Source organism: Gymnodraco acuticeps, unplaced genomic scaffold (assembly GCF_902827175.1).
Source record: "Gymnodraco acuticeps unplaced genomic scaffold, fGymAcu1.1, whole genome shotgun sequence".
Classification (NCBI taxonomy): Eukaryota; Metazoa; Chordata; class Actinopteri; order Perciformes; family Bathydraconidae; genus Gymnodraco; species Gymnodraco acuticeps.
In genome coordinates this window covers 4,121,852-4,145,340 of record NW_022990023.1, presented here as the reverse complement: position 1 = coordinate 4,145,340, position 23,489 = coordinate 4,121,852, and the positions used below count along the sequence as shown (strand labels likewise).

General features: G+C 41.8%; 1 protein-coding gene across 1 annotated transcript; it reads right to left on the bottom strand.

The window, feature by feature from the left end:
* Window positions 1–1,536: 1,536 nt before the first annotated feature.
* Window positions 1,537–22,676, bottom strand: nlrc3 (NLR family, CARD domain containing 3). Its single transcript, XM_034214723.1, is given in 24 exon segments — window positions 1,537–2,314; window positions 3,453–3,536; window positions 3,679–3,762; window positions 4,401–4,484; window positions 4,627–4,710; window positions 4,891–4,974; window positions 5,909–5,992; window positions 6,411–6,494; window positions 7,528–7,611; window positions 7,778–7,861; window positions 8,151–8,234; window positions 8,334–8,417; window positions 8,516–8,599; window positions 8,825–8,908; window positions 9,086–9,172; window positions 9,252–9,400; window positions 9,402–9,659; window positions 9,662–9,904; window positions 9,906–9,944; window positions 9,946–10,034; window positions 10,037–11,005; window positions 11,196–11,459; window positions 18,636–18,804; window positions 22,459–22,676. Coding segments are annotated over 23 exon segments (3,405 nt in total). The 5' UTR covers window positions 18,760–18,804; window positions 22,459–22,676; the 3' UTR covers window positions 1,537–2,223.
* Between the last annotated feature and the right edge of the window lie 813 nt (window positions 22,677–23,489).

Sequence of the window (23,489 nt, the reverse complement as noted above, 5' to 3'; positions counted from 1 at the left end):
GAGCTGAACACTTAGTGAAAAAGACTCAGGCCAGAAATGGAACTTCCCGACACCACTTTTAATTAACTGCCTTGAACAATGTGAAAAAAATGTAACCATGAAAGTGCCATGACATAATGAAGTTACATTTTTCCTTGTGATCCTTAACAGAACTTTGATTAAGATTATAACATGTGAACCAATCAGCGTGAAATCCACTGCATTCTTCATCTAGATGATCTATTTAACTGTCACTTACATCGACCCCAGAGACCTTAACTCCCTTATTACCTCCCACCCCCAGTACACCCCCATCCTCCTCCTCCACCCCAGCTGAACTGGTGAGTCACTACAGCAACTGTCTCTCATCTTCCCTGGATGCTCTGCCCCCCCTGAAAACGTGCAGTCTCATTTGTGCACACTGCTCCCTGGTACACTGCTGACCTCCAACAGATCAGAACCACTGGCCGCCATTTTGAACGTCTGTCCAAAAAGACTGGACTCTCAAGCCACATACAGCTCTACAAAGAATACCTGAGCCTTAGAAGAACGCCCTCTCCACTGCTAAGTCCTGCCAAAACCCAAAAGTACTCCCAGCCAAATAAAACTCTTTAGTATGAGCCAGCACACATGAAGTATGGAGCTACCGCTGAAGTATTGTCAATCGGTTAAGCGTATGCAAATATCACTTCACTATGGTCACCTGGGTGCAAATAACTGCTGCCTATAAATATTTATTTTATTCTAATATGGTGCAACTGCAACAAATAAAGTGTTTGGATTTGATAAAACAGTAACTTTGTTTTGAAGTGTGAAATGCTGCATACATAACATTGTGTACTATTGATATTATTATTATAATGATTCTCAATGGTTATTATTATTGCACATGCCTTTTATAGGAAATCTCTTTTACTGCGGGATGCCGTTCCCAATAGGGATGGTTGTCATAGATACCTGTCACGGAGGTGATCTCTGGGCTCATAGATCTCGGCCTCCATTACGGGTTGTTTAGTTTTTTGTTGTTGAAAAGTGTTCCCCTTTCCCCATGTCTGTCGTTGATTGTGTGCACCTGGTGCCCTGTGTTGTCTCCTCCCCCCTCACCTGTGTCCTGTTGGGTTGGGCATTTAGGCTTTGGGGTTTTGTTGTTTGGGTGGTAGTGTGTGTGAGATCCTGGTGGCTGCAGGCTGTGCCCACGTGAACAGCAGCAGCAGGATTGAGGCTGTGTGTATTGTGTTCATGCTGCAATAAATGCCCACACCGGGTTATATTTGGGACGTGCTGCCTCTGCCTCCTTGCTTGGTCTGGGCTGCTCAATTGTCAGCTTCACAATACCATTTAAAGCTTTTACTGCTGTGTTAATCAAAAGACATAAACATGAGGATGATGGACTTCACTTTTTTCTCTCTCTTTCTATGCATACATGTGTATATCCAACATGAGCAACATAAATACACGCACACACATCTCTGAGGCTCTTCGGACCGATTAGGGCCTCTTGTGTTGATAAAAGCCGAGTGCTTTTATAATAGTTATACTGTAATAACCATTCAGCACTGTGATTTATTTCCATTAGTTTATTGGCTTTCGTGAACATAAATACACTTTCTAAACTTCTTCTATTCTGCGTCACTGTTCAATGCCACCGAACTTTATAAAAGAACATGTATTTACAAGACACAAAAGCAGTCGCATCCATTTCCAAGAAACTTTTTAAAACTCTCGTTGATGTTTTTGTGCTTGAGTACTTCTGTCATGCCATGAGTGCAGAACTCTTTAAATATTGTGTTCATGAGTATTTCATTGTGAATCTCCTGATGTTAGCACAGCAGGCTATTTCGAGACATAATAATAATTGGAATTAAACTGCTCGACAGTGTCCATTTTATTGCTATACAACAAATGACCTTGTGCAAATACAGCAAATGTACAAAATGACTTAACAAAAGAGATGTTATCATGGATGCTGAGTGTATTTTAAATTGAAATATGGTGCCACTCTAAATATTTTCACCCTTGTCACGTCTTGTTTCATCCCTTATGGCAACAGCTACCTCAACAATAATGTCATAATAAATATGTTAACATCTATCTTAAAATACAGTGAAACATTTACAGAGTGATAATTAGTACCCACAAATAGCTTTGACTTAATTACATACACCTATATGTGATAACACTGCATTCTGTTCTCTCTATTTTACACGTGCAACTTTCCACAGTAGGTGCCGCTCTTTTCTTTGATCAGATGTCGACCACACAGCCCGGTGCGTTGGCTCGTATAGCGTCTGAGATGACCTTTGCTCCCGATTCCCCAATGCCATTCCCCTGCAGACTGTAGAACAAATTACATGTTTTAGTATAGGCAAGACAAGTTTATTCATATAGCACCTTTCAACACAAGGCAATTCAAAGTGCTTTACAAAAATGAAAGACATTAAGATCATTAAGAAACATATTATAAAATGGCATTTAAAAACACTCATTTAAAAGCAAAGATAGTAAAACATGAATAACAGACATGAATAAAAGTTACAGTGCAGTGTGAGATACACACATCTGAACAGTAACTTTAATTACCGCAACAGCGGTAATTCAAGTTTAAAAGTCTCAAAAATGCTACAACTACTGTCACAAACTGGATGAATGTGATGTATTTTGTTAAAGGAGGATGAAAGCGTAATTAAGGAGCACTATTGGAGTGACTTTGATGGTTATTGGACTCAGGATTAATTCATTTGGATTCCCGCTGTATGAAGAAATTAAAGGACGGCGCAAGTGGAAACAATTCACAAAGGGACTAAACTGTTTAAAACACATGCTCAAAGTAAGCCGGATTTTGCCGATGTGTTTATGTGGATTCAAAAGTCGTAAATAATCTATAAAATGGAGGAGACCGATCTGATCGGAGCAACTGTGACAAATAATCCAACTGAAAGCGGCATGGACAATGACATGTTTTAAAAATGTGCTTATCCAGACAAGCCCGGTTTGGACACTTAACGCGCAGAAGAAACATTTATATTAAAGAAAAAATGATAAATGTCTGTCTTTTTATGCCTTTAATAGCTACTAACTTGAATTGTTATTCAAATTAATTAATCAATTATTTTTTACATTTTATTGTAATGTAGAGACAAGGCTTTTAGTGACAATCATGTATTGAGTTACAATTATATGTAAAATAAATAAATAAATAAGAATAAATAAATAAAAAGTCTAAAAAGTCTAAAAAAGCACTTTGAATTGCCTTGTGTTGAAAAGTGCTATATAAATAAACTTGCCTTGCCTTGCCTAAATATGATATTTGGCCTCAAATCATCTGAGGCCTGGCGCCCCCCCTGCGATCTTTGGCTCCCCCCCAAGGGGGGCGCGCCCCCCAGGTTGGGAACCACTGCCTTAAAGTATAAGCAGCATAACAGCATGTACTCATCCTTGAGATGACACAAACACACATACTACCGTCTACTCACTTGATGTACGTCAATTGGTGGTTTCCTTTCAAGGCTGTTGCAATGAATATGGCTCCATCCATACCCAGAGAGTTCTCCTGCAGACTGATGATTCATACAATCATTTATCAAATGTCTATTTATTTTTTAATAACTGCAAAGTGCTGAATTTAAAAGGAACAAAACAAGTCCAGTAATAAAAAAAAAAGGACATTTTGATTCACATGGCTCATGAGCCAGAACATACTTCAAAGACTTGAGGCTTCTGTTGCTTTTCAGTGCGTTGGCCAGAGCCTTCGCTCCCTCCATCCCCACGCTGTTCCCTCGTAGACTGAAATAGAGGATCATTAAGTACAAAGCACAACGTTTTTTGTACATTTGGCAGTGTGTTGTACCACTGGCAGCATCAACAAAGAAACCCTAATAGAAGAGGTTGTACGGATTAAAGATGAAAGGCATCAATGACACAAGTGACTGCTGGGCAATGTTAAAGTTGGCTTTGGGAGATTGGAAGCTTCACAAAGAGACACATTGTGCTTGTGGTGTCCCATCCTTCAGAATCAGTTCACAATTAGATTCCTCATAAACAATTTTCCTTTGTAGCCCTTTTTCGAAAAACAGACAGATGATACTTATTCATACTACTTTTCTGTGTATATTCTAAACTATATTTTGCCAGGTATACTATATTTTGCTAGGTATATTTTCTTTTGTGGTGTTTTTAGAACAAGTTGTTTGTGTCAATACTTACCGACTCTGATATATTTTAATTTCTATAAGGATAAGCTTTTCATAAAGACTGAAATAAACCCTCACTGAGAAGCTCCCTGTGGAGCTGAAACAGAAACACTACAGAGGAGCAAGATTGAAAACCGCTGATTTCAATTTGCTGGCTTATTACACAATATTTTAACTGCATAAAAACAAGCAAAGAAAACAGTTTCAAACAAAAGAAAAGGTTTGACTCACTCCAGTGTTTGCAGAGTTTGGTTTCTCATTAGAGCCTCCGCCATTGCCAGGGCGCCAATTGTGCTCGCTGAGACTCCCTGGAGACTATGGAGACAGAATATGTGAACACATGGAAAAGTGACAGAAAAAAAGGGTTTCTATATATATTTAAGACTGACTTCTGTTCTTTATTTCGGGTTGAATACCAAGATATTGATCAATTATGGCACATAAATGCAATACTAACCACAATGTACGCAGAGACATGTTGGTTTTCAAGGCTTCGGCAAGAAAGACGACGCCTTCATTCCCGATAGCATTCTCCTGTAGACTGCGGCAAAGACACATACCGTGACAACTGTGAATAATAGCTACGACTGAAATGACACATAACATAAGTAGCTCATGAGACCACGATCAGTCATCTCAATCCTAATAATTTTTACACAGAGAGGCGAGTTAACTTAATGTGGTCATGAGGCTGAAAACGGCTCTGAAACATTGACCTTACTCCAAGAGCTGAATTGTGGCATTAGTGAGGAGAGCGTTGGCCAGAGCTTTAGTGGCAGAGCACTTGATGAAATTCCACTGGAGACTGTAAACAGAGGCACAGAAAGTCAACCATAAGGCAGATACTGTATGCAGGTTTTTTTACATGTCACATGTAAGGACAATACATGCAAGGAAACATTTGCGATAACAATATTGTGTTCTGTGATTCAGATGTAATGATTTTCTCAAAACCCGCGTTATTAATTTTTTTACCATTTGGGGGCAGCACAACAAGCGGTAAACATCAAAACATGTAATCACCTTATACATTTAATTATGCGAAGCTGCTAGTAAAGAGTTTTACAAATTGAGCAGTATAAGAGTGTTCATTTCGAGTTCATGTTATCTCATCTACTGAGAAAAGAAGTTGGTCTTTGTTTTTTCTTGTTTTTTCATGCTCTGTTTTAGTCAAGATAATGCTACTAACATTACGTTGGCTTTCGCTTCGTGGTTCCAAAAAAGAAACATACTGTTGGGTTTAAAAGGTTCTTTACTAAAAAATCAAATGCATGAATTGACTAAAGACAATGCTAATTTGAGATGTAAACGAGTGAACTTGTACGTTGTCTACTCAAACTTTATATACGCTAAAATCTCGGTATTGCTGATGGGAACTGCAGATATTCTGACACCACTCCGAGTGACCCTTTAATGTAGTAATTTCCATAAGTACAAACATATTAATTAGACCAGCTTTAAAAGGTACACTACTTATGCATTAAAATAAAGCTAAGTTATTTATTCTGCATTTTTCTTTCAAATGTTTCTGAGACAAAATCTCTGCATTTGTTACCGGTGCATACTTTATTCACAATGAGACGTTTTGAAAACGTTCGATCTTTTTCTTCTATTCTTGTACAAATGTTATGCCATTTGGGAAAATGTTCAAAGCGAACGCAGCTGATCCTTTAACTACTCGCAGGCTCAGGTGTGTGTCCGTGTGTGTTTTTGCATTTGTGTTAAACGGCCTGACTTACTGCAGAGAGGTGAGGCCTCGATTCACTTTGATCGCACCAGCTATAGCTTGAACCCCTTCATCGTGCAGGAGGTTGGCTGTGAGACTGGGATAAAAATAACACACACACACACACACACACATATACAAAGTAGATAAAGTTAAACAATCACACAATACCCAATGACTCAAGTTAGGTGTTATAAAATAGTGCCAATGTGGTGTTAATCAAAGTCTTTTACTGTTTGCTCAACATGTCTGCAAATAAAATGTAGCTGCTGTGAAGTTTGAAGAGGCAACTATTTAGTTAGGGAAAAGGCATTTAAAGAAATGACAATTTAGTTGACTTATGCCTTGAAGTTCAGTTTTTGAATAACACCATCATTCTTCACGGTGTTCATGCAGTATTCTCATGGGTTTGTGATTTAGCACAGGCTGGGGTTGAGTGGGTGGGCACTTGACATTCTGTGAGCAGTGGCATGCAGGGCATTACAGAGCACACTAATCATAATAAGGTGACTCACTCGAGGTCCTGAAGCGAGTTGTTCTCATGGAGGGCCTGGGCCATGTTCTTCGCCCCCTCGACCCCAATGGAGTTCTCCCTCAAACTATCAGATACAGAAAAACATATGGCAAAGAAAGGATAAGAAACTACAGTTTTCACAACAATCTCCCATTGTTATTTGTATTTAATAATGCCAATAAAAAGAATGATAGCACTCTTACATCTGTAAAGGTTATATAAAGCAATAGCCAGCATTTACTTAGCTTAGCATTTTAGAAAAGACTGAAAATCAATGGTAACAAAGTCCACCTAATCACCTCTGGAGTTCTGAAGCTAAGCTAACTAAGGAAGTGAATATTTTTGGTGAAAAAAATCAGCAGTTTTTTTTAATGTTTTACTTTTTCAATAGCTTGAATATCATGTGACCAATTTGTGTTTTTCTACACTGGACAAGTAGGACAAAGTTTATTTTTAATAGCTTTAGAAACTATTGAAAAGAAACAAGACTGAAATAAACTGAATTTTCATAACAGCATTCATATACATCCTATAAAAAGGGTTTAACAGTTCTGTATTGATATGGAGTCATAATGACACATAAAATATTAAACATAGTCCAAAGTTCTTATTTAAATTGCTTAACAAAAAGAATCATTTAAACTCACCAATAAACTCAAATAAAATTACAAATTAATTGGTTATCAAAAAAGCTGTGCCTCATAAGGAACATTTATTAGATATTTAAGCGTGTTTTTTTACAAAAATGGGCAAGTTATCGTAGAGGTATCGAATATAAAATGTGTTTTTTGTTATTCAAATGGAAATGTACTGATGGTCCCTAATTAAAATCCTGTGGTTAAGAGAGAGGGATCGGATGTGAGCTAACCGTCTTCTGACTGCAGACAGACTGTGAAACTATGTGAGGGGACCAGAGTACGTGCCATGGTTTATTAGGGGATGTGCCTCAATAACAAGGTCAACCTGTGGTGTTTTTGTTGTTATATTTGGTTGCGACAGTGCTGTTCTCTCTTTAAAAAAACACGTCCTTATTTTGCGTCTTGAATCAGCTGGTTTCAAGAGCTGGTGGACTTTTGATAAAATTATTAGAGTTGTCTTTGCCAAAGCTCAATACTCACTTCAAGGAGACCAGACCACGGTTTAGCCGGAGCGCTTTGGTTAACGCCGTCATCCCCTTGTTGCTGATGGAGTTACTCTGAAGTCTGTCGAAACAAACGTAAAAAAAACAGAAGTAAAGTACTGGCAAGACAAACTGCGTAATTGTTGCACAGTATGTAAGCCATAGTGTTACAACCAACAATGGTAAAATGAATTAGCAGTGGAATTTCAAATGGAAATTGATAATGGTAGAAAGCAGGAGGTACTGACTGCAGCGACAGCAGCGTGTGGTTCACTGTCAGAGCCTCGGCGAGAGCCACTGTTCCTTTGTCCCCGAGCTGGTTACTACAAAGACTGCAGAATAAGTAAAATCATTAATGACGATGAGTATGTGACCCCCTAATAGGCTGTGTAATAAAAAACCTTTCATAAGAAAATATCTGGCAGCATGTTATTGTTGAGCTTAACTACTGAAAACCTGAAAATAGACACGAAATAAAGAGGAAAGAACATAGATAACGAAGAATATGTATGTCTTAAATGTATTAAATATGCATTAGATTGGAAGTGATTTGTTATTGCATAATTACACATTATATCATTAATATGAGTGCAGTGAAAAAGTCTATCTTTGAATAACTACATCAGTTTTGTGAGGGTCCGGTTTGTCTTCAGCGCCTCTGCAATCCTTTTGGCTCCTCCAGCTCCAACCATGTTCTTCCGTAAGCTAAATAATGACATGCACGAAGGGCAAAATAAGTGATTTCTCTGCAAAAAAAACTTATAAAATAAAATATGTCTTAAAAAACTAAAGGGAAACACTCACTTCAGAGATACCAGTTTGCGGTTGCAATGCAGCACTTCTGCGAGAGCCTGAGCACCTTCCTCTTCAATGGAATTGTTCTGGAAGCTGAGAAGTGGTGGAAATTGAGCAATTACATCAACTCCAGTTGTTAGACTGGCAACTGTTATGATAATTTCTCTATGGACTACGCCAATTATACTCACTTGATGGATACCAGGACTTGGTTCATTTTTAGAGCCTCTGCAAGGAACTTCGCACCTTTAGAGCCGATGTTGTTGTTCCGGAGACTGAATTATAAAAAAAGCTGGTTAGATGAAGGACAGTATACATAACTGTAAAATATGAAGACTTCAGCACAAATTGTGACTATTATTATTAAAGCTGCATTGAATGTGACAGATTTGTGATCTAAAGAAATGCTCAATATGCAGAAAATGAATTGAATTCCAAAGGTTGTGCCTGTCACTTGATTCAATTCTGTTATAGGTCAAAGGCAAACAAACAAATCTCACTTGAGAGACGTTAGCGTCCGGTTCACCAAGAGCGCTCGACTCAGAGCTTTGGCACCTTTGTTGCTGATGGCATTCTCTGCCAAACTGAAGGAATGAGTAAACAAAGTTAAAATATGACACTGGCTGTCTCCAACATAAAAAAGACACAGACTTGTTATAAAAAAGTGAAACTATTCATGTCAAAAATCCTTTCAAGTTCAAACTACAGTGGTTCAGAACTGATAAATGTTCTTCATACTGAAAAAACAAGTGTTATCGCACCTTATTTTCTGAATATGGCAGTCTTTAGCACTTAGGAGGCTTCCCAGCAGCTCCATGACATCATCTTTAAAGTGATTGTTCTCCAACCTGTGAAGTAGATACGTTAAAAGTGTTACCCTTCTCCTGAGTTTTAGTTCACTGGGAGATGGTGCTTTCGGGATCTGACCTGAGAAAGCTGCAGTACAGCAGCTGTGGGAGCAAACATTTGACCGTGGCGTAGTTCAGGGAGCCGGTGAGATTGGTCTGCTCGCTGCACTCTGCCGACACATGCAGCAGGTAGCCCAGCACCACACAGTGAGCGCGAGTTAGCTTCCCCTGCCAGGCTGCCCAGCTGCAAGTCTTCCTCCACGCTCCGCAGCAGCTCTGTGTGCTGCAGCTCTTGTAAACAATAAGCCAGGTTGACCGACCGCAGGGACACCACCGCCCCCCCACTGACCAACAGACCCTGTAGAAACCCCGCTGCCCATGCCTTCTGGTTCCCATCGTCCTTCCCGAGGGCCAGCAGCCCAGCGAGAGGCTTTATTGCCGCCGGACACAGCAGGCCTGTCAGGAAGCGCACAAACACGTCCAGGTGGACCGTCCTCTGCCTGCCTGCGAGTGCTGGAAGGCGCTTTTGAAGTGGTTCTGGAAACCGATCTTGGGCCAAGACATGGTGCTCTCTGAGAATAAGTCCAAAGAGTGCCCGCTTGGAGGAGATGTGGTAGAAAGTAAGCTTGCAAGAAACTCCTGCAGAGTCAAGTGAGTGAAGCGGTATGTCGTGGACAAGGCCGACTCCTCCCGAACAAGAACTCCAGCCCCCAGACTGCACTGGGTCAACATTCAGGTCTATCCCGTAGGCCCGGAGGTCCTGCTCGCTGAAGGGTGTACTTGTGTTTGAGGAGCCCGTAAAACGCCAGACGCCCAAGGTTTCCCAGCAGTTTGCGATTAGTCCCGTGAAGCTGCTCCATTTCACTGGCTCCCGGCCCCTTGGCTCACCTACTTCTGCCTTCATGGAACAAAAGTGAGCGTAGAGTTCGGTACACGTCCTGGGGAGGCTTTCCTGTGTTTCACTCTGCATGATGTACATCAGAGTGTCAGCTACTATCCACGAAATGCAAGGTATGTAGCACATCACCATTAGGATCTTATTGGACTCCAAGTGCGCCCAGATCTTACTGGAAAAATCCCTCTCGGAGAAGTGGTGGTTTAGGAAGAGCTGGATGTCCTTTGAGCTGAATCCTGGGATTTCAGTCACCCTGTCAACCAATCCTCCGGGGATTAGTGAGGCCACCCCAGGCCTGGAGGTCACCCACACCGCTACGTCAGGGAGCAGATTCCCCCGGATGATGTTAGTCACCAGGTCATCGATGGACACCTCTTTCTTTGGGTCGCTGCAAGGAGCTGCATCGGAGAAATTTAAGGTGCAGCGAAATTCGTCCAAACCATCGAGAATGAGCAGTGTGCGGCAGGAGCTGCTCAGGACCAGACCAGGGTCCGTTAGATGAGGAAAAGCCATTTTCACCAGCCTCTCAGCAGAGACTTTCTCCAGGGAGTTCAGCTCGCAAAAAGTGAAAGGCAAGATGAAGCTCACATCGGTGCAGATGGCTCCTTGGCTCCACTGTCGGAGGAAGTGTCGGACCCAGGTTGTCTTGCCGATACCAGCCACCCCGACTGTGAGGGAGACCCGCGGGGGTAAACTAACCCGGGTCAAAGGCTCCAAGAGTTTGGTCAGCCCAAGCTGTCTGAGATGATTTCTCTTCCTTCCTCGAGTCGCCCCGACCTGCATTAAGTCGTGTTCTTTCTGCTGTATGTCGGAAAGTCCATCAACCAGAAGTAATGTCCTGGAGGAGATGTTCAGTTTGGGGCAGATGATTGAATCTCGGTCTCTGTACTGCTCGTGTTGTCGGAGGAGTGCCTCTTTGTGCTCCTTCACCATGGATTCTGTGGAAAATAGGTTCAGGTTATTTGTATTTCAATTACCAACTTGTGAGAACAGGAAATGGATTGTGTTAATAGAGCATTTCTTATTTCAAGACCGGGGCAAAGTGCTTTCCAATGAGTTTTTACTGGATGATCTTCAGCCTTTACAAAAACAATAACGAATACCAAAATGCTATCTCAAGCACCTTACCGTGGTTGATGATGAGCTGGGCCACCTGAGAGTCTGAGCTCTGAACGAAGGCCCGCAGAGCGTCAGAGCCTTGAGAGTCCTTGCCAGAGACGATGGATGTGAACATGTTGACCTGGTCCTGCAGCCGGCCCGCCTCCTTGACCTTCGTCTCTTCAGCTGAATTCAACACATCCATCTTTCGCAGGTGTGTCATCATCTCCTCCAGGAAGGAGGTTGTGATGAAGCGTTGCAGCTGGTCTTGGTGCTTTTGGATCCAGCCAAGTTCTAGATCGAAATATTGCAGATACTCTTAAGACATAGAAACTGAAATGATGATGTGATAATTAAAAAAAGTCTATTTTCCTAAACCTTTTTGCATGGTGCTTTATAAGAGAAGCACGTTTTCCTCTGTTCATGTTTGTCTTATTCTCAGATTTCATTCATTCTTTGTCAATCACTGAAAACTATGATAGAATTAATGTGCAAATTCTGGTCATTTCTGTTTCTAAAAAAAGGAAAACAAAATGTATAATCTCACTTCTTTGATGAATATTTAATGCATCATTTTTTTATTTTCCATTTTTGTCTGTCGGGTTATCACGTTTCACAACATCAGCATTCTAAATAACAAGCTGTTCCTCTTTCCATTTTTTTTTTTTTTCACAATCTTTTCAATGAATGAAAAATGTCAGACGTCACTCAAAAAAGAAAACACAGAAGGACCAAGAGAGGCGGATATTGTGTGTGCAAATCCCCTGACTTTCCCTCTGACCTTTCCTCTAATGCAACCCGCAAGATAGATGTTCACAGGACTAATCCTAAAACCCCTGACCTTTCCTCTAACCACAATAATGTCCACAAAGCATCTCTCCAGGTGATCATCATCCTGTATTTAATTTTTCTCCAAAATGATGGTATTGATCAAATAAATGCAAAACTAATGCCAATCAGATTGACTTTGTCTTAAGTGCGAATTTCTGTTTTTAAAATGTCTTCAATTATGCATCCAAAAACACCCATTTGAACATATACAACTAGAAGAGTGTTCAAAACTTCATGTAACTTAAAAATAATCCCTAGAATGTCCATCTATCAGCTTTATTTCAAACGCTACTAAAATAGAAATGGATCCTTCAATTTGATAGATGTACAAACCTGCAAAATGTGTATCTGCGAGGAACATTGGTTTCATGTATCAGGACATCATTATCCTAAAGATGACCTTTGGTTATTCAGCAGAGCAAGACTCTCCTCTCTAAATTAATGAGTTAATGAGATTAATGTTTGAATACAAAACTGTAAATCTCCAGGTTTCGGTTACAACTTATTTGGCATTTTCAGGTTCTTAAGAGCAGATCAAAGTTATTCACCAGTCTCACAGGAAACTCGTGAGTGGATGTGCTGAGCAGTAGGTCATAGTTTGAAAACTAAATACAAAATAATATATCTAAAAATATATACTTTTTCTATAGTGTTTGTGGCGGATACTTCAGTAGGAGTGCTAAACCAAAGTAAACTGTTGACTGCTGAATAAAAGGGTTGAAAACATCACCGTGAAATTCATCAATAGGCCTAAATTAAGCTCAAAATGACATCACATCCCCGTTTGAGGTTTTTATTTTACAACATCTGCTGCTCTTACTCTTGTTTTTTTCCCAATCTAATCCTTTTTATTCTCTTCTCAACTTTCACCAATTCCCTTTGAATTACCACCTGGCTTAGTGTCACCAAACAACAACACAAGAATCCTCCTGAAGCTGATGATAGAAAAAAAAAGTCCTGGTCTTTAATAAGAAATCTTATTGTAAAAGATTAAGCTGATAAAACCTTACTTGGTTGCAATAACATTTGGAATAATTTAATTAAAAACTTCAATTATGAAAGCTAGGTTGTTCTTTCTTCAGCTTTCATTAAACACAGCCCTGATGCTCTACAGATAAAGCTGTAATAATGGATAATAACCTTAAAATAACTTAAATTAATCAGAAATGATATATTCAGTTTAATCAGTGTGCATCTAGACCGGGTGACGACACTACCTATTGACGCAGCTACCTATTGACGCAGCAACCACTGTAAGTTATATTCTTGTTTAATTAGACTTCTCTGTTTCATTTATTCTACTCTGTATAATTGTTCTGTAGTTATTGTAGCTAAAACGGCGCTTTTGAGAGATTTTAAATCTCAGATCTGCTCAAGTGAACCTGTTACACAGGTCTCAGTGGGGCACTCAACCCTCCATTACAATATAGGCAGGTACACTCTGCTGTCGCCCATCAGCTGTAGAGAGTTAACTAATTAGAGGGGCGTGGCCCCACAGCTGTGAGAACTCAGCAATCAGGCGTCCATTTTAGGTAGCTCTTTCCTGGAGCGTCAGCTTCAGCGTCAGACAGCCGAAGACATTGAAGTCCTGCGGGAGTCAAAGACTGACAAAGACATTGGAGTCCTGCGGGAGTCACGAGGGTGGCAAAGAGGAGGCAAATCGTACTCTGATTGAGCTAATTACCGCTGGTGTTTTCTTTTCTTTAGTTTTCTAGCCCCTCATGCTATAATCATGTGTATTTTCTCCATTCCTGTTCATGTGTCTTCTCGCAATTATCACTGCCGCCCGTGCATCTCCTAATCGCTATAAACCGGCTTGCTCTCGTCTATCCCACATGCACCACTGAGATCCAACATCTAGTTTCAGGTGGCCTGTGGAACTGCCAGTCAGCTGTTCCTAAGGCTGACTTCATCTCTGGCTACGCTTCCCTGCAGACCCTGGATTTCCTTGCTCTCACTGAGACCTGGATTACTCCATTCAAACACATCCACCCCAGCAGCTCTCTCCACAGCATATTCCTTCTCCCATACACCCAGACCCACTGGCAGAGGAGGTGGCACCGGTCTCCTGCTCTCTCCCAATGGAGCTTTTCCCTCTTCAAGCTACCTAACTTCACTCCTTCCACCTTTGAATTCCATGCCGTCAACAGTAACCCATCCCTATACAATTAACCATTGTTGTCTCTACCGTCCACCAGGCGCCTTGGGAGACTTCTTGGAGGAATTAGATCATCTCCTCTCACACATCCCTGAAACTGGCCCTCCCGCTGTACTTCTCGGAGACTTCAACCTCCAGACAGGGAAGATAGACGAACTAACATCTCTGTTAACCGCCTTTGCTTTCTCACTGTCTCCGTCCCCACCCAACTCATAAAGCTGGCAATGTCCTTGATCTCATATTCTCAAGGAACTGCACTACTTCTAACCTCTCTGTAAACCCGCTCCACACATCGATCACTTCTTCATTTCATTCTCTCTACCCCTTTCCAAACATAACAAACTAATCTTTCTCATCCTGCACTTGTCCGCCGTAACCTTCATTCCCTCTCCCCCTCTACCTCATCGGTGCTCTCAGCCCTCCCTTCCTCGGACTCGTTCCAACTCCTGCCTCCAAACTCTGCTGCAGATACTCTCCTCTCTACTCTCTCATCCTCTCTGGACTCTCTCTGTCCTCTCACATCTCGGCCAGCCTCGTCAGTCCCCTCCTGCTCCCTGGCTAAATGACGCACTGCGTGCTAATAGAACCATCCTTCGGGCAGCAGAGCGTAAACGGTTGGAAATCCAAACACCGGTGACGACCTCCTAACCTATCAGGCTCTCCTCTCCTCTTTCTCTGCTTCGATCTCTCAGGCAAAAAAGCACTTTTCTTTCAAGATAAGATCCAATCTTCCTATTCCAATCCCAAAAAACTATTTTCCATCTTCTCCACCCTCTTGGACCCTCCCAAAGCCCCTCCCCCCTCCTCACTTCTGTCAAGCGACTTTGTTAACCACTTTGAAAAAAAGGTTGATGATATTCGCTCTTATTTTTCTGACTCACCTTTACTCACCGCTGGGTCACCAGAACCCTCCTTCCACCCACACACTAACCTCCTTTCCCCTCTCTCTCCAAGTGAGGTTCTATCCTCATTACCTCTGCCCGCCCTACCACCTGTCCTCTGGACCCTATCCCTTCAAACCTCCTTCAGACTATCGCTCCTGATATTCTACCGTTTCTCACCCATTTCATCAACACTTCTCTAACTTCTGGTCACTTTCCAAACAGTCTCAAGGAGGCAAGAGTAAACCCTCTCCTAAAGAAACCCACTCTCAACCCGTCTGATGTTATACAGGCCTGTCTCTCTCCTCCCATTCCTGTCTAAAACACTTGAACGCGCTGTCTTTAAACAACTCTCCTGTTATCTCCATCAGAACAACCTTCTGGATCCGCACCAGTCTGGTTTCAAGGCAGGTCACTCCACAGAAAACTGCTCTCATTGCTGTCCTGAGGAACTGCACACTGCCAAAGCAGCATCCCTCTCCTCTGTCATCATCCTGTTGGACCTGTCTGCTGCATTCGACACGGTGAACCATCAGATCCTCCTTCGCACTCTCCAAAAACTTGGAGTTTCAGGCTCTGCACTTTCCCTCCTCACCTCATACCTCAAAGACCGTACCTACAGGGTAACTTGGAGAGGGTCCGAGTCCGACCCTTGTCAATTAACTACAGGGGTCCCTCAGGGCTCTGTTCTTGGTCCCCTCCTCTTCTCCCTGTACACAAACTCGCTCGGATCAGTCATTAGCCCGCATGGTTTTTCATACCACTGCTACACTGACGACACCCAATAATTCTGTCCTTTCCCCGCTCAGAGACCCAGGTCGTCGTTCTAGCTGACATCTCTCAGTGGATGTCTGCTCATCACCTCAAGCTCAACCTTGACAAGACTGAACTGCTTTTTCCTTCCGGGAAAAGATTGTCCCACTCTTGACCTGACTATCAACATCGGCACCTCAGTTGTTTCCCCGACTCAGACTGCAAGGAATCTGGGTGTGATCCTAGATAACAACCTGTCCTTCACCTGCAAACATCGCTGCTACAACCCGTTGCTGCAGATACACGCTTTACAACATCAGGAGGATACGTCCCCAGCTGACCCAGAAAGCCACGCAGGTTCTGGTCCAGGCTCTCGTCACCTCACGCCTAGACTACTGCAACTCCCTCCTGGCTGGTCTACCTGCATGTGCCATCCGACCTCTGCAGCTCATCCAGAATGCAGCGGCTCGTCTGGTCTTCAACCTTCCTAAATTTTCCCACACCACTCCGCTCCTCCGCTGCCTTCACTGGCTTCCGGTAACTGCTAGAATCCACTTCAAGATACTGGTACTTGCATACCATGCTGTGAATGGATCTGGCCCTTCTTACATCCAGGACATGGTTAAACTGTACATCCCAGCGCGTGCACTACGCTCTGCATCAGCCAAACGACTCGCTGCACCCTCGCTGCGAGGGGGACCCAAGTTCCCATCAGCAAAAACACATGGGTTTGCTATCCTGGCTCCAAAATGGTGGAATGAGCTCCCCATTGACATCAGGACAGCAGAAAGCCTGCACATCTTCCGGCGCAGACTGAAAACTCATCTCTTTCGACTCCACTTCGAGCGATAGAATTACTAACAAAGAACTGCTAACAGAGCACTTATATACTTATATACTAATAAAGGACTGGCTTATCTATAGCCAGTAGAGTAGCACTTGGACAAGTACTTGAAGTGGTTACCAGTTATAAATACCTAGGTATCTGGCTTGATGATTGTCTTACTTTTAAACTTCATGTCAATAACCTGCTTAAAAAAGCTGAGGGTTAGACTAGGTTTCTTTTTCAGAAACAAGTCCTGTTTCTCTTTTGAAGCCTTTTTACCTGTGCTGGACTATGGTGATTTGTTGTATATGAATGCACCTGCCTATTGCCTGAACAAGTTAGATGCCGCCTATCACAGCGCACTGAGATTTGTCATAAATTGTAAAGCACTTACTCATCACTGTACCCTGTATGCCAAGGCAGGTCTGCCATCACTTACTGTAAAGAGGCTCAGTCATTGGTACACGTTTATTTATAAAGCTTTGTTGGGTAAACTCCCATATTATATCTGCTCTCTGATAACACAGAGAGTTGCAAGCAGCTATTGTCTGAGATCGCATGATGTAGTATTGTTAGATGTGCCAAGAGCAAGGACTGTCTTAGGTAAGACAGCTTTTATGTGCGCAGCTCCATTTGCTTGGAACAGTCTTCAGCAAGAATTGAAACTGAGCAATCTCATTCCTCTGCATGTTTTTAAAGCTAGGCTAAATGAAATGCTCGTTGATACTATGGCCACTTGTAAATGTCTATAACTATGTAAATGTATCATGTAAATATAATGTATAATGTCCTTTATTGTTTTATGTTTCATGTGGAACCTATATGCTGCAGGTCTCCCTTGAAAAAGAGATCTATGATCTCAATGGGACCAATCTGGTTAAATAAAGGTTTGAAATGAAATGAAATGACTTGAAATGTTTGGCTCTATGAAACCTGATGTACTTATATGATTCTGTTTTCTTCAAGGTTGTGTCTTCCTGGTCGAATGTACTTATTGTAAGTCGCTTTGGATAAAAGCGTCAGCTAAATGCAATGTAATGTAATAAAATCAAAGTGGAGTTCATTTTCTTTGGGTGTATTGTAAATTAAATAGTGGTACTTATCTTGTTTAACTTATTATAGATTAATTTAAAGGAAGCTATTATTATTATTATTATGCCTACTGGTAGATGATTATACTCATCTGACTGAAAGGATACTTTTCTATATCTTAACATTCAATAGCTTCAAACGTTGTTATTACATTTTGTGGTTGTCTGTCTTACTTTGTATCTACTTTAACTGTGTGAATGTATGCACACCAAGGTAAATTCCTCGTATGTGTACTGTTAACCTACTTGGCAATACACCTGTTTCTGATCAAACACTGCAATCTTCACCATTATGAGCCTTTCCATCCAACCTCCACAGTTGGGATAACTCAAAATAAAGGGGAAGACGGTTCAGGTCCATCAAATCCCAGACAAATAGACATAAGAACAGCTTTTACCCCATGTGCCATACGTGAGATGAACACAGCCAGACAATCACAGCACTAATGGAACTGAACTGAATTGATGCTCAACTAAGTACATTTTTACATCCAACTGCACCTTATATTCTACCTCATACCGTTTTTATAGAACACATATTTATTTCTAGTTTTGTAATTATCAACTGCACTGATAAATACATATGCAATAACTTACTTATTGACTTGTTTACATTTTGTACTGCCTTGACCGTATTGTTCTTGTATTTGTATGGTAATGTTGTATTGTTTTGTAAGCGTACTGTTCAATGTATCTTAGGTCCAATTTATAGTCACTTTATAATTATTATATATTAAAAGTTGTAGCTTGTATATTCAACATTATACTTATACTGTCTGTTATGTGTGATTGCACCATCGGGAATGCTTGGAATTTCGCTGTACTCTGTGTAGTGACAATAAAGGAATCTAATCTAATCTAAAGGAGTTCTAAACACAGGAAATGAACCAAAAAGGTAACATAAGGACATGATGATTCTGAAACTCGTACCCTCTGTTTCTGCTTTTGAAGAGACGGAGCAGGGTGTCGATTGAAGGTCCACGTAGCAGTCGTCCTGCCACGTGATGCGTTTGCTTCGATCCAGGATAGAATCGTAGTGGGCCCTCCTCTCCATGAGGAATCTGAATATGTTCTGCCCACCAGATGCTCCTGGTTTAGTCTACATAATAAAAAAACAGCATTACTTACAGTGAGGATAAAAAGAGGTGAGGAAACAAACTAGAACTGCAACGATTAGTTCATCTTCAGAAGCATTATCGCCTATTTTGATCAAGTCATTGTTTTTCATGAAAATGTTGTTTTAAACCTTTCAAATATGGAGATGTTCTTGCTTTTCTCAGTTTTGTATCATGTGACTGAAAATCTTTGGGTTATAAACTGAACAAACTAGACATTAAAGACAATACCTAGGACTTTGTGAAACTCTCATAGATATTTTGGATGATTTTCTTACCTTTCATGGACTAAAATGTATAATTAATATTGAAAACAAGTCTTAATTTCAACCTGAAATGTCAGTCCTCAGTCTAATTAATGCTCCAAATGTGAGTTTATATTGCAATTGGGTGATGCAAAACTGATTCAGAATGTCTTTTGAAAGCCACACAGATGACTTACAAAATTAGATTTATGGACTTATTACTCTAAAGCTTTCACTGATAATGTTAACATCTATTTTAGAGAGACAGATTTAATCAACAGATGGCTATTCATCTTTCTGCATATGCACTGAGAATCTATCATTAATTTACAAGAGGCGCCAGATGGCTGATACCAGAGCGACGATCCCTTTTGAAGGCTCTTTTTCTCATGTGCTAAATGTAATGCAGCGCTTTTCATAAGAAACTCCGACAAAAAACGAACAAACTGAGAAATACGTCAAACGGTTTTCAAATGATTCAGCCTTGAATAATAGCACTTATAGAACAACATGTATTCATGATCCAAGGTGTTTAAAGTGAACCTTTTCTGCTCATTTCCAGGTTTCATATTAGTATGGGTGTTCCTCTACTGTGACATGTCTCCAAAAAGCACTTTATTTTCCTCATACTGCCTGTGCTGCAGCACCTCTTTTCACCCTCTGTCTGAAACCAGAGCCCAGTCTGCTCTGATTGGTTAGCTGGCCGGCTCTGTTGTAATAATAATAATAATAATAATACATGAGACTTGTATAGCGCTTTTCTAGAAACTCAAAGACGCTTTGACAGAGTAAAAAACAACAAAGAAAAAAAATACAAAAACAGAAAATAAGGGGGGGGGGGGGGGGGTCAGTGGTTGAATGCAGTGTTGAACAGGTGGGTTTTGAGTGATGTTTTGAATGCGGTGAGGGAGGAAGAGTCTTTGATGGATTGGGGTAGTGAGTTCCAGAGGGTGGGTGCAGCAACGGAGAAGGCTCTGCCGCCCCAGGACTTGAGGTTGGTCCGGGTGGGGAGGGACAGGAGGTTGGCAGCAGCAGAGCGGAGGGAGTGAGTGAGTGAGAGTGTGTCTGTGGAGGAGGTCAGTCAGGTAGGATGGGGCCAGGTTATGGAGGGCTTTGTATGTCATCAGGAGGATCTTGTACTGAATTCACTGGGGGATGGGGAGCCAGTGGAGCTTGATGAGGACGGGTGTAATGTGTTCACGGATTCGGGTGTGGGTGAGTTGACTGGCGGCGGAGTTCTGGATGTATTGATGTTTGTTGAGGATTTTTTGGTGAACCATAGAGGAGGCTGTTGCAATAGTCCAGACGGGAGGGGATGAAGGCGTGGATGAGGGTTTCTGCAGCAGTGGGGGAGAGGGATGGACGTAGATGGGCGATGTTTTTGAGGTGGAAGAAGGCTTGGTGTGGTGATGTTTGATGTATTTGTTGAAGGAGAGGGTTTGGTCAAATATGATGCCTAGGTTCCGGATGTGAGGGGAGGTTTGGACTGGGAAACCGTCTAAGTTGAGGGTGAAGTTATGGATAGATGTGGTGAGCTTTTTTGGTCCAATGATGATTATTTCTGTTTTATCGCAGTTGAGTTAGAGTCAGGATTTTATTTCAGTGATGCAGTTTGTCAGGATGGAGTGGGTAGCAGCGGAGATGGACTTGGTGGAGATGAGGAGCTGGATTTCGTCGGCAAAGCAGTGGAATTGCCAGACTCCGACCGTCACTCTCGGAGTCGGTTGCTGAAACCCTAGTTCATGCATTTGTCACCACCCGCTTGGACTACTGCAATGGTGTCCTGTTCGGGGTTCCCAACAAAACCCTGGACAGGCTCCAGTATGTCCAAAACTGTGCTGCTAGGGTACTCACGCACACAAAACCGTGGCAGCACATCACTCCCACCCTCATCCACCTACACTGGTTGCCGGTCAAGTCCCGCATATCCTACAAAATCCTCCTCCTTACCTACAAATCCCTCCATGCCCTTGCTCCCCAGTACCTATCGGACATCCTTCACCCACATGCCCCACCCCGGAACCTGCGGTCCTCAGACTCTGGCCTGCTTACCACCCCCCCGCACCAAACTGCGAACCTACGGGGACAGAGCCTTCAGTGTGGCAGCCCCCCACCCTCTGGAACGCTCTCCCTGCGGAGATACGCAACATCCCCACACTTGAAGCCTTCAAAAGGGCCCTCAAGTCCCATCTGTTTGCCAAGGCTTTCGGCCCCTAAATCGATCTGTTGTTCTGTTTGTCTGTCTTTTGTTTTGTTATGTTTGTCTTTGCACTATTACTTGTGAAGCGACCTTGGGTCCCCTGAAAGGCGCTATAGAAATCGAAGCTATTATTATTATTATTAATTGAAGTCCATGACGGCGGATTAAGTGACCAAGGGGAAGCAGGTAGAGGATGAAGAGGAGGGGCCGAGAACTGAACCTTGGGGGACACCTTGTGATTGGTCAACCCCTTAGAGATGTCCCGCCCCTTAGTCTATCATGTACAAAGTGTTGGAGCGCTTTCCAGTAGGAGCACGAGTGTTACATAATTATGTCATTATGTTACGTAAGTAAACAAAGGAATCCAAAGGTAGCGTTTCGGGAAGGGGAGGGAGGGAACTTTGGGATTTTAGCCTTTGCAGACCATTTACAAGCACAAAATACTTTATAACACACTACAGGAAAGGGAAACCCCCAAAAAGCATAACAGGGGCTCTTTAACACATTGCACTCTTTACTGTCAGAAGGATTTACTGTTAGGGTGATGGCTGTTAAAACTAAAACACACATCCTACATTATATGATATATGTTCTAAACTGTTTAATTTCCATCACTGCAAAGCATATTGTATTACATTTATTTTGTAAATGTTCTACTGATAGGGTTGATTATAAGTGTGATTTCATGTCATGAACTGCAGATATATAAATGAAAAGTATGTTTTGAGGTTTCACTGACACAAAATGAGAAATGTCAAAGGCCTTCCTGTGTGGTTTATCGCTGATCACGTCTCTTTTCATAAAGGAAGCCGATTCAAAAACTCAAATGTACTTCAGACAGCGTGCACGCATCCGTTGCCAAGTTTACAGACTGTCTCAGTGCCATAAACAACTCAATGACATACGGTTACTGTAGAAATGTGTTGTTAGTGTGATAGGGAGACCAAACATTTACAAGAGACAAGTCTGGGAAAAAACCCTCAAGCAACACACTGTAAAAATAAGCCAGTTGACGCATGAGGTGCAAATATGTCAGATGTATTGTATTTTAAATGTAAGGCAATTATTTTATCCCATATTCATTGTCCTGGATGCTCACGGCTGTGGTTGAAAGGAAACATAATAAAACAGCTGAAGTCAAAAGGGACAGTTATAAAGTGCATTGTGCAATAAGAAAAGCTCAGATAACTCACCTCAGGCTTGGTGAAGCGGTCTGTAGGCGTCAAAGGATGTGAAGCGCTGCCCACACGGATGCTTTGTGGACGACCGCCATTATTGTCCTGGAAGCAGCTGAAGGAGAAAGTGTGAGTTGGAGGAATCTAAAAAGGAGTGAAACCTGGCCGAGGACAAACGTCAAATAAACGTCCTGAAGTCAGTGCTGCTGCTCGAGAAAGCGTGTCATGCTGCAGCTCCTTCCTGTCTACCTAATCTGACTTCCTGTGTTGTGGTTTGCAGGTTGAACAGTGAAAAATGAAACAAATCATTTGCCTTGTTCTTGTGCACGCTAGGCCTTAAACGCAGGCGATGTTGAACCACAAATAAGACCTGAGAAGAGACACACTATATGATTGGTAAGCTTACAAGAGCAAAACACACTTACATGCAGAGAGGTCATAATTACAGTATAAAGGTGTTTTGAAAATTGTAGAGAAAAAAGCTCTCCACGTTTATCTTGGCAGGAAGTCTCAAAACATATTATACATAATGTGTAGGTACTGCACAGAAGAAGGGAAGAGAGGGAATGCTTTTCTACAAAAACAAAACCATTATGTAGGTACTTCTTCGCCCCGAGAGCAGCGTGAGGTAATTCGTAAAACAGGACATGCTGAAAAAGGACTGGGAGGCTGCACAAATTGCACATCAGCTGAAGTGTTTTATTTCAAACCTGCTACATGTGCATGACATTGGAAGGAAAATAAGACGGCAAAGAAACACAAATAAAGCATTTAAATTGTGTCCCAGGGTGGAAAAGCATTAAGCATGTTATTTCAAATGTTCTTTCTCTCTGCTGCTATGAGAGACTTTTCGTACCCATGAAAAGTTTGTGGTTTCTCCTACAGTTAGATTTCAACTTATGATTGATGTGAACACGTGCTTCATCACATTTTGTTTCATTTTTCATCATTGTGTAGCTTCTTCAGTGCGAACACATCACTTTTAATTCCACTACAACATATCATTTTGAGTGCAATTTCTTCCTTCCCTTTTTTTTTCTTTTTTCTAA